This window comes from Zootoca vivipara, chromosome 12, assembly GCF_965207765.1.
Source record: "Zootoca vivipara chromosome 12, rZooViv2.hap1.1, whole genome shotgun sequence".
Taxonomy (NCBI): domain Eukaryota; kingdom Metazoa; phylum Chordata; class Lepidosauria; order Squamata; family Lacertidae; genus Zootoca; species Zootoca vivipara.
Genome location: NC_142595.1, coordinates 42,660,816 through 42,674,861, shown reverse-complemented (window position 1 = coordinate 42,674,861; position 14,046 = coordinate 42,660,816). Strand labels below are relative to the sequence as shown.

Below are 14,046 nucleotides of genomic sequence, written 5' to 3'. Positions count from 1 at the left end.
AGAAGTAGATTTCTGCCTTTTCGGATAGCCCATAAAACGTGACAAATTGTGTGTGTGTGTGTGTGTGTGTGTGTGTGTGTGTGTGTGTGTGTGTGTGTGAGAGAGAGAGAGAGAGAGAGAGAGAGAGAGAGAGAGAGAGAGAGAGAGAGAGAGAGAGAGAGAGAGAGAGAGATCCACATACAAAGAAAATGTCTCATTGCTAGGGATGGGTGAATGTGTTGCTTCCGCAGAGTTTCTCATTTTTCCAGTCTTAAATTCAGGCTCTCCACATTTCCATGTCAGTTTGCATTTTTATTATTTAAAAAAATCAGGAAAAATCACCTGCATTTTAGGGCTTTCTCGTAAAGCACACATTTTCCTATGCAATTCCCCTAATAGACACATTTTTTTCCCCAAAGCATGTTTCCCTGATGTATTTTTGTATGGTTTTTTCGCTAACATTCACTTTGCATTATTGTGTACACCATAGCCTGAAAAAAGACACTGCCCAATTTGGACAAGTGAAATTTCAAAATGCATCTGTTTTGGTTTGTGTCTTGTTTTCAAAAGTATGAACCCGCTGATATCAAAACATGCATTGGGGATGAACTCTTTCCCAGGCTACTGGGCTGCCCATTGAGGTTCTTTCTCATCTGCCCCTCTTTAGAGCTCAGGGCAGTATACTTTGAGCATCACAAGTCTGCTCACAGGGCCGGCCCTAAGAGGTGCCCATTGCAGGCAGCTGGTTTTGGGTGCTGCAAAAGAGCAGGCTAGTGATCTAAGTTGTTGTCGATGCATATTAAGAGAGGCATGTAGAGTGTGCCAAAGGTGCCAAAATCTGACCAGCTGTGAACTTTGATGTGTGTCTTGTGAGCACAGAAACAGCATTTGCTGTTCTGCCTTGGACAAAGAGGTACCAATTGGCCCAGCAGCTACCCAGTGGACTTTATGAATCCAGGCCTCCCTAGTCTATGTTAGAATCATAGAGTTGGAAGAGACCACAAAGGCCATCCAGTCCAAACCCCCTGTTACAAGTCAAACACTACACCACATCAGGTGTGCTGTGCACCTCCAGCCCATAGACACTGTAGAAGAGGACCTCCCTGTCCACTTCCTGAATCCCACCCCCATCATATCAGCTAGTCATCCTTAGAATCATAGAGTCAGAGAGTTGGAAGAGACCACAAGGGCCATCCAGTCCAACCCCCTGCCAAGCAGGAAACACCATCAAAGCATTCCTGACATATGCCTGTCAAGCCTCTGCTTAAAGACCTCCAAAGAAGTTGACTCCACCACACTCCTTGGCAGCAAATTCCACTGCCAAACAGCTCTTACTGTCAAGACGTTCTTCTGAATGTTTAGGTAGAATCTTCTTTCTTGTAGTTTGAATCCATTGCTCCATGTCCGCTTCTCTGGAGCAGCAGAAAACAACCTTTCTCCCTCCTCTATATGACATCCTTTTATATATTTGAACATGGCTATCATATCACCCCTTAACCTTCTCTTCTCCAGGTTAAACATACCCAGCTCCCTAAGCCGTTCCTCATAAGGCATCATTTCCAGGCCTTTGACCATTTTGGTTGCCCTCCTCTGGACACGTTCCAGCTTGTCAGTATCCTTCTTGAACTGTGGTGCCCAGAACTGGACACAGTACTCCAGGTGAGGTCTGACCAGAGCAGAATACAGTGGTACTATTACTCCCCTTGATACTCCTATTGATGCAGCCCAGAATTGCATTGGCTTTTTTAGCTGCTGCATCACACTGTTGACTCATGTCAAGTTTGTGGTCTACCAAGACTCCTAGATCCTTTTCACATGTACTGCTCTCAAGCCAGGTGTCTCCCATCCTGTATTTGTGCCTTTCATATTTTTTTTTGCCCAAGTGTAGTACATACCTGCCAAGTCCGGGTCGTAAATATCCGGGATCGGCAGCGCGCGCATGACCGGAAGTTGCTTGACGCAACTTCCGGTGGCGCTTCGCCCTTCTATGGGCACCAGAAAATGGCGGCGCCAGCGCCGGAAGTCGCTCCTGCGCATGACCGGAAACACGTAAAGCGACTTCCGGCGCCGCCATTTTCTGGTGCCCATAGAAGGGCAAGCGGCACCAGAAAAATGGCCGGGTAACAATTGCATTCTCCTCCACAGTCATAGCTGCCAAGTATCCCGATTTAAGGGAAAATACCGGGATTTTCCGCTAAACGGGAGACCGCCGGGAAACGGTAAGAAAAAAGGGGTTTTCCCGGCGGATACGGGATACTTGGCAGCTATGGTGTAGTACTTTACATTTCTCCTTGCTAAAATTCATCTTGTTTGCTTCAGTCGCGTTGCAGAACAGAGCACCTCTCCAAGCCCAATGAATTGATTGAGATTCCATTATTATCATCAGTGCTATTTTTCTAGGAAAAATAGGTGCCATGAACTCACCATGAACACCTCCCTGGTTCTCCTCTTAGAATGGCAATGGCGCCCCTCTGAGAGGTGCTGGAACTGGAGCTGAGTTCTGGCAATTTCCAGTTCTGATTATCACGATTCATATACAATCCTTTCCCCGCAAAGAAGCCCCAGGCAGCAAATGCACATGCACAAAAATTGGTTACAGGTAGGTAGCAGTGTTGGTCTGCCGTAGTCGAAACAAAATTAAAAAATTCCTTCCAGTAGCACCTCAGAGGACCATCTAAGTTTGTCATTGGTATGAGCTTTCGTGTGCATGCACACTTCTTCAGGTAAGACGTTTCTTCACAAAAGTTAAACATCCAAAACTAGGCCACAGCAGTCGTGGCTGCCACCACGACTGCAGCATTCCATGACTCTGGGCTAGAACAGCCACAGGCATTCCCAAGCAAGAACTCCACACCTTTCCCTACACCAACCACCCTAGCGGCATGAGTCAACCAATTTGCATGTAAGGTTGGCACACAGGCAACCAGCTGAGCAGGTGCTCTGGGAACATGCTTAGATCCACACTTGAGTAGGTGTGGAATGCATGACAAATGCAGTTGCTAGCCAAGAGACTCTTAATCTCAGGGTTATGGGTTCGAGCCCCACGTTTGGGAAGAAGATTCCTGGATTGCAGGGGGTTGGACTAGATGACCCCTGTGGTCCCTTCCGACTCTACAATTCAATGCAAGGAACGCTTATGTGGGGGACGAGGTGGGGCAACAGTTCTACATGCAGCCACTTCCATATTCATCCCCACTTAGCAGTTGGGAATGTTTCTAGAGATTCCTTGAGGTAGCCAAAGCTCAGCCCACAGTGCTCAGGGAAAATGAGAATAAGGGAAGAAGGGTTGCCATATTTCAAAAAGTAAAAACCAGGACAGTTGAGCTCTTTTTTTAGATAAACCCCAATGTTGTTGTTTTTTACAAAAATGCCACACACAAAAACCGCAAGATTTTTTTCAATTGACTTGCCAAAGATGCTGGGTAAATTCCCACCGGACATCAATTCCGCCTTTGAAATCCAGGTAATGTCCGGACATAGGGCAGCCCTAAGGGAAGGGAGGATGGTGATAGACAACTGCTAGAAATCTAGCTAGACATATAGCTCAGTTGAAAAGGAGGAATACTGAATAAAGTGCAAGCTGCAACAAAATGGCGCAGCGTGGATAGTTCATTGTGGCAGCCCACCAGCCATGCTTTTCTCCATCGGATTCTATTCATTTCCCCCTCCCATCCATCCATCCATCCATCTCTCTCTCTCTCACACACACACGCAACCTCCCACTTCCGTTTTCCCTCCCTCCATAGACTTCTGTAGTTCTGCAAACCCTTGGTATGTCCCCCTCCATGCCCCAACCGCCCCCCTCCCCACACCCCGGTGTAGCTGCAAAAGCAACAGCTCTCACGCATGGACATCACAAACAGAGAGAGGGAAGACTATAAACTTCAGTTTGGCATTTCCTCCTCCAGCTGCTTCTCTGCTTGCTAAAACTTCCCTTTCTTTCAGATCCCTCCGGGGCAGAAACACAACACAAGACAGCATTGCACAACAAGCGTTATTTCCTTTAGGCCTTTTTATGTGTTTAATTACAAAAGAACATTCCCACCACTCCCCCGAAGTACATATCAAAAATATAAAATGCCAACCTGTCCTCCCCAACAAGGAAAACACTGGGGGGGGCTGTTAATTAACCCTTACCATTTCCGATCCCTGAGTCTCTGATCACAATCTCAAGGAGCAGGATTTGAGGTGGGAATCAATTTTATGCGTAACTACTCTCTCTCCAAATTTCAAAACCACCCTGTTAAGTTACTGTGGCACACTTCATTTCCTTCATTGAGCTTTCTGCTCTCCGCCAGCCTCGCACAGATTATTATTATTTTGGAGATGAATGCTTTTAAAAACAGCTGCTATCAACTCTGTGTTGCCAATCCCCAATTTGTCGTTCAGCGGCGGCACCCTCAAGCTGCTTAGCTGCGTATTCTCCACTTGATTGAAAATTCATCACCCAGATAATGCAAACTCTTGGCTCAGAAAAGCTGGGGTTCTGAAACCTGAATAAATGTTGGTAAAGAAATAACTTTGAATACTTTGACTCGGTTTGCATAAACATATCCTATTTCTGCTAAATGTGGAGAAAGGAGTGACGGTGACTGTTGAGATTGTGCAAGGCAGCCAGCATCCTCACATTTTCTAGAATAGTCCTCATAGGCTTTGATTTTTAAAAAAAATCACTGTGGTTGTAAGGGTGCAGAAAGAGTTCACAGGACTCTCAGCTGCAGAGCAAGCCTAGCTTCACAACTGAAGTGACAAATGTGTGTACCAGCCACTCAAAATCCTGGATGAATTATACCAGGCTTCTCTGTCTCCTATGCCGCCACTTCAGACAGCTGACCGACTTTTTTTTATTATAAAAAGGTACTGGGTTGACCTTTTTTTAATCAAACGCCTTGTGTGTGTTTTTTTTTAAAAAGTTAATGTGCAAAACTGCTCTGAGGATGCAAGAGGGTTCCTGGCTGCGTCACAAGCACTAGCCAATCAGCACTGTGCACAGCCAGTTCCTGCTGCAAGCTCACAGAATACTTCGCTTCCCACTCACCTGGTCAACTCTGGAGAGGAATACACATCTCTTTTGAGTGAAGGTAGGAAGGCCATTTCCAAAGCAGCCCATTGCCCTGAAAACATTATGTGCCTCCTCCCCTATTGCAACAGCCCTTGTAAGGGAGAGTGTGTTCATGAGGACTAGGGACTCCTGTTAGCACCAGTGACACATCTTATGGCTTTTTCTCCCGACTGGAAACGATTTCCCTCCCCGTGGACCAGCTTGGAAGCATATATACATTAAAGGTGGGAGGACAACAGTGGTACGGTTCCTTTACCCTTCCACACGTATCAGCAGCTTCTTCAGCAAGGACACAATTACAAAATAATTCCAGAACAGAGAAACTGGCAACTATTGAGGAAAGAATTAGTCACGGCTGTTCTCCAGAAGGATCACTGCACCACAGGAGATGATGGATGGAGGGGTGGAGAGGTGGTGCATCAAGGGTAGCTAACCACCAAGGGCTCTCCATATGTTGCTGTTCAACTACAACATCCATCACCCTGGACCACAGGTCATGTTGGCTGTTGGGAGAACATCTGGAGAGCCATGGGCTTCTCATACCAAAGAGCATTTGCCCAGAGCATTTGCCAAGGAATACCTGCAAGCAAACAACAGAGCCTGGGAAATGTACTGGCATGGATAGGGAACTTGGGGCCCTCCAGAAGTTGTCAGGACTCAACTCTTGTCTGTCTTGGCCAACACGGCCAACGGTCAGGGTTGATGGGAGCTGGAGCCCTGCAACATCTGGAGGAGATTCCCCAGCCCTGATATAATGACACATTCCAGGCTTAACACTCCTTGACAATGCCCTGAAGCAACTGAACAAATACCAGGAGAATTTACATGGCACTTCCCTGCCGCTGCAAGGCAAGATCAGGAATCAGGGGCATTCTGCCTTTCGAGAGCAACTTTCCTTGCGCTCCTACTCAGCTAGCCAAGGAACCTTCTGAAAAGGTTCCGCAGGCAGGGCTGGCCCACCCATGAGGAAAGGGGATGCAACCACCTCAGGGTACACAAGGGCAGCAGATCTGGCCTCCGAGGAATGCTATTCCTTGTAGGCCGGATCTATCGCCTCCTCAGTTGCCTCTACAGCGGCCTCTTGTTGAACAGGAGGTGTTGCCGGTCTCCTTCCATCCTTGTCCCCAGCACAGATCATTATCCACCCTCCCTTGTTCCTGATGTAGATCTCCACTCATCCCTTCCTCCCTGGCATTTTGTGGTTCAGCTCAGGTGCTGAAATGTCTCGGGCCAGCCCTGTCTCCAGAAACCTATGGCACAAGCCATTTCAGAAGTCATTTAGACATCACCACCAAGGAGAAACTTGGAGCCCTTCTCAATGCCAAGGGAAGACGGGAGGTGGTTCGGATGGACGGACACGGTCAAGAGCATGATGGTAGGGTGGGCGGAGAAAATGCGCAGAAGACTGGACGGGTGAGCAGACAGGACAGGGCAATCTGGGAAATGGAAGACCTCACCTAGATGGCCAGGCTGGGCTATGGAATTCATTGCAGCAGGGCCCTGCCACGGGCCAATATCATACAGGGATTTTAAGGAGTCACAAGATAAGGTCGCTCTGGGCCATGACAGCCAGATGCGCAAGCCCACTTCTCGGTCCAAAATGCGACATATCTCTGAGGACCAGATACTATGGACAAACAAAAACGGGCGGCTACCGCTAGTGAGCTTTTTTTGGAGGCTTCTTCTGCTGGGACGTCCGAGAACGGAGAGCCGCTGCCTTGATCCACCCATGGCCATTCTGAGGCTGACTTTGCCCTTTATGGAAGCATTGGCAGGAAAAGAAAAGGAGTGGCGGAATGAATGAATAAAAAGGATAGGCATAAAATGTCAGAGGCAAAACCCATGGACGCAGAGTCTCCCTGAAAACTGGCCGGTCACAGGGGGATCTTTGGTGTTGCCAACTTTCTCTGGGCCAAAGCTCCAGGTTTCTCTTGGAAGATCTGAGCGTGATGCGATCCAGCGGCATCTCAGCTCCGCCTGCCTTCGCAGGAGGGCTCGGGGAAGTCGCTTAGGTCCCTGCCGATGATCTCGGTTACTGTGGAGAGAAAAGAGGCCAATGTGGGCGAGATGGAGAGGGCTTGAGAGAAGCCTCGCAAGTGTTGCCTTAGGAGCTCAGTGGCAAACTACCCAAGGTCCCCCTCCCCCCAGGGCTTGGGGAGGAATTTATTTGTTTGAAGCTGACAGATCTGGTCCACTTGAGCCTGCTTGTGGGTTGGTGTGCAACTCCTAGTCAGATCATGCAGTTCTCTGGATTTTGCTATGCATTTCCGATGCGCAAAAAGTGTGCACAAAATTACGTGTTTTATGTAAAAGACGTGCAAAAGGTGGGTTTCTTTACATGTGAATGCACTGAAAAGTGTGTATTTTACCCTGAAAAGCACGTGTTTTAAGTAAGAAGTGTGTAAATTAAAAGGCTAATCTGTGCATTCTCTAAAACACACACAATGGAATGACCTCCTGAGCAATAAAAAAGAGGGACTGAATTAGTCACTCAGCCTGTCCTTACCCAAATCTCACCTAAGCCTACGTAGCAAGTTCATGACCTAGGTAAATTGAAATTTCTTATTTTCTCTACTCAACATCTGCAATAAGATGCTGAGTTTATGTTTCCCAGGGGCCACTTGTGGCCCAGGACAGGTGAGGCAGATCAGCAGGTGGAACTTGCAGAATATTGTGGCCTGGGATTGCAGGGGTGACATTTGCATGCTCCATCTCTTCCAGACACTTGGGGCCTCCTTCTTTCTTTTACTGGGGCCTCCTTCTTTCTTTTACTGTGCATACATTATGACCTACGCTCACAATGCTCTTGGCGTGGTTAGACACGACCCTGCTTTCAAATACTGTCCATGCCTGCAAAAGCTTCATTTCCAGTCAGTGCATATCTGTAACCTGCCGCTGGAATCCTGTAAATTTTTAACACCACAAACGTTCTGCTTTAACACCACAAACGTTCTGCTTTTTCCCCTGCCCTGCTTTCATTGCACAGACAGCAGTAACAAATGAAAGAGGACTAAATCCACTATTAGTGCACTATTACTGGGTGCTCATGAATATATTGAAGAATGCATCTGTAATAAATAATTAGTCTGGGGTGGTCCGTAGATTACCACGACCCTGGAAATATCTATCTATCTATCATCTATCTAATCCAGGCATCCCCAAACTCGGCCCTACAGCTGTTTTGGTACTACAACTCCCATCTATCTATCTATCTATCTATCTATCTATCTATCTATCTATCTATCTATCTATCTAACCCATGCACCCCCAAACTCGGCCCTACAGCTGTTTTGGTACTACAACTCCCATCATCCCTAGCTAACAGGACCAGTGGTCAGGGATGATGGGAATTGTAGTCCCAAAACATCTGGAGGGCCGAGTTTGGGGACGCCTGATCTAATCTAATCTATCTATCTGTAAATATCTCAAGAGAAGAAGCAAAGACATGCTTTTATGTGTGTGTCCCCCCCCCCTTCAAAGTTCTAGGCTTTACCTTCCTCCAGCGTGATCCCGTGGATGGGCAAGTTATCCCGGAAGCCACCATCGAACCCCGATTTCTCCAGCTCTTTGGCGCTATGTTCTTGGGACCCCAGCTCTGGATCTGTCCATTCTGGAGTCCTCTCCCTGCTGTGGTTCTCCCCCTGCCCCGGTGGCTGAGCGCCGAGTTGCGGGCTGGGAGGCTGGAAGTGGGGCGGGCGGCATTCTAGGGCATGGAGATGGGGCAGGCCCGCTGGAGACAGGAGGGGCACAGAGAGGTTGACGCCCCTATAGGCCTCGTTTTGAGGGAAGCGGAAGGCAGGGTTGTAGCGGTTGGGGGAGGAGAAGGAGCAAGGGTTCCAGTCGGGGCCGTAGGGGGAGCACGGCGGGGAGCGCTCAGGGCAGTAAGGGAAGGGGGGCCCGGAGGGAGAGAAATCCATAGCGCCCTGTGCCGGCTGTAGTGGGAAAGGAGAGCTCTGAGCGATGTGGGCGAAACCACGATGTGGGGCATCTGGGAGTGCTTCTTCTTTGAAGATCACTGGATGAGATGGGTGGGTGGAAGAGGAAAGGGGGGGAGAGAAAGAAAAACCATCGATATCACTTTTAGCAGTCACACACCCCCTCAATATTTTCCCCCATTTCCAGTTTGCACTTTGACGTACCAGGTAAGTATTTGAAGGCCTGAGCAGGGCTCCTTTTCCTGCGTCCGTTGGAGACGTAAAAATAGGTCTGAACAGGCCGCGACACTCGTTTGTTGCTGTATTCGGGGACAGTGAGGGTCAGCGAGGCCTGTGGAAGCAGGGGGGGAAAGCAGCAGAGGATGTGTTGCATGGCCTTGCTCAGGTAAAAAAAAATTGCCCAACGGAGGTTCGTCTATCTACATAACCATAGAATCATAGAGTTGGAAGAGACCACAAGGGCCATCCAGTCCAACCCCCTGCCAAGCAGGAAACACCATCAAAGCATTCTTGACATATGCCTGTCAAGCCCTCTGCTTAAAGACCTCCAAAGAAGGAGACTCCACCACACTCCTTGGCAGCAAATTCCACTGCCGAACAGTTCTTACTGTCAGGAAGTTCTTCCTAATGTTTAGGTGGAATCTTCTTTCTTGTAGTTTGAATCCATTGCTCCGTGTCCGCTTCTCTGGAGCAGCAGAAAACAACCTTTCTCCCTCCTCTATATGACATCCTTTTATGTATTTAAACATGGCTATCATATCACCCCTTAACCTTCTCTTCTCCAGGCTAAACATACCCAGCTCCCTAAGCCGTTCCTCATAAGGCATCGTTTCCAGGCCTTTGACCATTTTGGTTGCCCTCCAGCCGCAGTTCATGAGCAGGCGTTTACAGAAGCACCTCAGATCCTCAACATCACTTCTGGGTTCCCTCGTATCATCTTCCTGCTCCTCATGACAAGATCCGAACCTGACTGTTTCCATTCCAGCATGGGAAGATATACACTCTTTCAATCCCGCTCTGTGTAGAAGCTCAAAGCAGGTGTCATCGTCAGCCATTCCACTGAAGGTGAAATGGCAAGGCCGATTCCATCTGCTCATCTGGGAACAATGCCATTGGACTCCCCATTCCCAAAACCAGCCCCTGTCAGTGACCGTTCCATTTGGCAGGATTTGATTCCTTCCCACCTTATCTCACTATCCCTTTTATACCCCATCTATTTCAATGTTAATTGTTTTAATAAAAAAATCATTGACTTGTGCTGGGGAGGGGCATCCTGTGGCCATTCAGATGCCACTGGACTCCAGCCACAAATGATGGGAGTTATAATCCAACAGCACCCGGACAGTTTCCCCTTCCTGGACGTTGCATGTATCAGTAGAAAAGCTACCAGGACTTATTTCCCTGCGCTGAATCTCCAGCAACCTTTATGTGTGCATTTCCCCTCAATATACCTGTTCCTGGGAATAATAATTACCAAAAAGGAGGTTTTAAAAAAAACAAAAAAAAACAAACAAAAACAAACCAGCTGTTCTCCAATAGCAAAGACTCATTACTTGTTCCTGTGTGATCAGCGTAATGGTCTAGCCCAGGATTCCCCTGCTGTCATCCTCATTCAACAAAAGTCTTTCCCTGTTCCCCACTAAATGTGTTTCACAAAACTAGCCCCACTCCTGACTAGGGTTGCCAGACTCAATAGAGGACAGGACTACTGCGCCTTTAATTGCCCTGCTCTCTTTTGAGTCTGGAAACCTTCAAGAGAAACCAGCAGACCCTTTGCTTGGAAATTAAATTAAAGTCCTGTCCTCTACTGAGTCTGGCAACCCTACTCCTGACAGGGAAAAGCCAGGCTGCAAATTCACTTCCCACATGAGGAGATCCCTGTCCAGAATTCTCACCTCTGTGCTTTTCAGCCGATTGACATTTGCCTCTTCTTCCCACTGGAGTTTTCCATCTGAAGCAAACAACAACAAAAGCAATTGACCAATATCAGTTGGAGGGGAGGGCCTATTAACAAGGATGATGAGGGCAGGGGATTGAAAGGTGTCAAAGGCTTGCTGTATTTCTCTGGACAGCACACCAGCTACTCGTGCAGGAGACGGCCATTGCCTGCTATTTGTCCCCAGCATCTGGCAATATAGTGGCACACTGCCCCTGAAGATGGGTGCTCCATCTCTCAGCTGTCATGACCGACCTGTGCTGCAAAGCAATCAAAGGCCAAGTTGCCGCCCCGTCGCCACAAGTTAAAAACTGTGCATTGCTTACCGGGGCCTCGTTCAATGAAGACAACTTTTGATTCAGGCAGGAAGTTGGCACCAGCGATCAGCATCTCTTCTCCGCCATGTACAGAGCATGCGCTGAGGCTGTAGTTTTCCACTTGGGGGAGCTCCTGAGCTGAGCGCTGGGCTGCGGGCAGGAGAGGAAAGCGGGGTCACAGAGGAGAGATCACCTTGCACAAGCACAGCCATGTTTAAGAGGAATTGAGGCAGTGCTCCATGAAGAGGAATGAAGAACCGAATACACCCAGTGTACAAGGGAACTGCCTCCCCAGACCCACCCTCCCTCCCTCCCTCCCAAATCCACCTTTTCCATGGTGCCTCTGGCTAGCCTACTATGAATCAGCCACAATTTTGTGTTCACAACTGGATCAGCGTAAGTTGGCCTAATCAGCATTGCATTCTGGGAAATCACCTTCTTTTCACCTTTGTTTTTCTTGATCTCCAAAGATATGGGTGCATTCAGATGAAGGGATTATTGCATTCATTTCCTCATTTACGTATGATGCTAAAGGCTTCTGTCCCGATTTCTAACACTTCCTTTTACAACGCATGACGTCTTGCGCCATGTGACTTTTTGAGCAATATACCACCAAGTCATGCTGAATTTTTTTCTTTCACACCAGTGCGCCCTTTATGCATGCATGCTCTTCTATATAAGCCTGTGTAACTCACAGGCCTGTGGACTCCACTTCTGTGTGTTCCCCAGGGGGCACTGTTGCACTGATCAAGTAAAGCCGTCTGAAATATCTAAACCAGTACCAGATTTACGTATAAATTAAACAAGCTATAGCTTAGGGCCCCAGTCTCTTGGGGCCCCCCAAAAAAAATTAAAGGAAAAAAACTGGATGTATATTTCCAAAATATAAGATATAAAATAAAATAAAACCTACGTACAGCAACATTGTTGTGTTGTGTATGCTCCTATGATGTGAGTAATGGGCCCTGCCTGCTAGCCTGCTCCCCTAAAATATCACTGGTTTGCTCATTTCTATATATAGGGTACCTACATTCTGCATGGACTGGTTGCATGGCAACATGGGTGTCACAGTGGCCTGGGTGGGCTACTTCAGAGAAACGACTCCACACAGCTCCGCATTTTATTGTTTTATTGGTGCTGTGTATTTACAGTGCTTAAAGCAGTGCTATTTACAGAGGTTAACACATCTTATCGGTTTCCTGCAGAACCTCCGAATGGAGATTGGCGCGTTTTTCTCCAGCATAAAAGCTTGGGGAGACCCAGCCTTTTCCCCCGACGTTTTTTGCGCAATTCCGGAGTAGGTGGGATTGGCCTTCCCCCCTTGCTCCCCCCTTCCTGTCCCTCCTTGGGCAATGGCTCTGCTACCTTGCCTGAGCCTCGGACACCACTTCCTGTTTCTCCACTTGAGTCGGAACTCTCCCTGCTTTCCCCAGCGCTCGGAGATGGGCTGCAGCTCAAGATGGGAGGGACCTCCCGATATCCCCTGTCCCTCACATCCGGCAAATGGCTTTAGATAACTATTAGGTCCAGGAATTACCACATAGCATATATTCAACACACAAAAACAGCAACAATTTGTTGTTGACAAAGGACAGCTGGACATATAAAGGGCCCCATTACCTTCAGTAGCTAAGGGCCTCATCAAACCTAAATCCGGCCCTGATCCAAACCACGTGTTTGTTGAAGAAATCCACACTAGACATTTAGAGTAGCATTCTACCACTTCAAACAGTCATGGCTCCGTCTGTGCAAAGAATCCTGGGGGCTATAGTTTTCTGTGGGTGCTGAGAGAGTTGCTAGAAGACCCCTTACAGAGCTACAATTCCGCAGCACCCTTAACAAACTACAGCTCCCGTGGTGCTTTTTTTTTTTAAGGAGGGCACAACAAGCGGTATTAGGTAAAGGTAAAGGTAAAGGTAAAGGGACCCATGACCATTAGGTCCAGTCGTGACCGACTCTGGGGCTGCGGAGCTCATCTCGCATTATTGGCCAAGGGAGCCAGCGTACAGCTTCCAGGTCATGTGGCCAGCATAACAAAGCCGCTTCTGGTGAACCAGAGCAGGGCACGGAAACACCATTTACCTTCCCGCTGTAGCGGTACCTATTTATCTACTTGCACTTTGACGGGCTTTTGAACTGCTAGGTTGGCAGGAGTTGGGACCGAGCAACGGGAGCTCACCCCATTGCGGGGATTCGAACCGCTGACCTTCTAATCGGCAAGCCCTAGGCTCTGTGTGGTTTAACCCACAGCGCCACCCGCTGTACTAGAGTGCTTTAAATGTCTGGTGTGGATGTGACTTTGGGATTCAGGCTGCCCTGCAGCTACATGGAGGCTTGCTTCACACACACACACACACACACACACACACACACACAGACACACACACACACCACCCCCAGTGGGCACTCACAGCACTCGATGGGTACAGATGCAGTCTGGATAGAGACCACCTTGCCATTTCCTTGCGGGACGTGGACCCGGAAGACCAGGCGCACCCGCGTGTTCTTGCGCCCGATGTCCGTCTCCCCCTTGCGCAGCTCAATGTCCGAATTCCGCAGCTTCAGGATCCCTGCGCAGTCAATACTGGTGCAGGGGAGGAAAGGGGGGGGAGTTGTCTGTGAATACACGGCAGTTCACTGTTCATGTTATGCACCTCCTTCTCAGAACACGGATGGCAAATCTCAGGCTCGTGGGACCCTACCCACATCCCTTCCTCCCAGGCCTGCTCTGCATCCTCAAGTGCTTTTGCCTGGCTAGAATGCTCCATTGAACTCTGGTGATGCTTCTTGCTCATCTGGATGGAGGGATAAGCAAGA

General features: G+C 48.4%; 1 protein-coding gene across 1 annotated transcript in view; it reads right to left on the bottom strand.

Moving 5' to 3' along the window:
- Positions 1 to 3,976: 3,976 nt before the first annotated feature.
- Positions 3,977 to 14,046, bottom strand: part of NFATC4 (nuclear factor of activated T cells 4) — a 31,230-nt gene continuing 21,160 nt past the window's right edge. Inside the window, exons 5-10 of the mRNA XM_035102713.3 lie at positions 13,641 to 13,813; positions 11,239 to 11,379; positions 10,872 to 10,927; positions 9,181 to 9,307; positions 8,535 to 9,056; positions 3,977 to 7,076 (exon numbers count right to left, since the gene is read on the bottom strand). Of these exons, the coding sequence (XP_034958604.1) occupies positions 7,009 to 7,076; positions 8,535 to 9,056; positions 9,181 to 9,307; positions 10,872 to 10,927; positions 11,239 to 11,379; positions 13,641 to 13,813 (1,087 nt within the window). The 3' untranslated portion in view covers positions 3,977 to 7,008. The remainder of the gene's footprint in view (positions 7,077 to 8,534; positions 9,057 to 9,180; positions 9,308 to 10,871; positions 10,928 to 11,238; positions 11,380 to 13,640; positions 13,814 to 14,046) is intronic.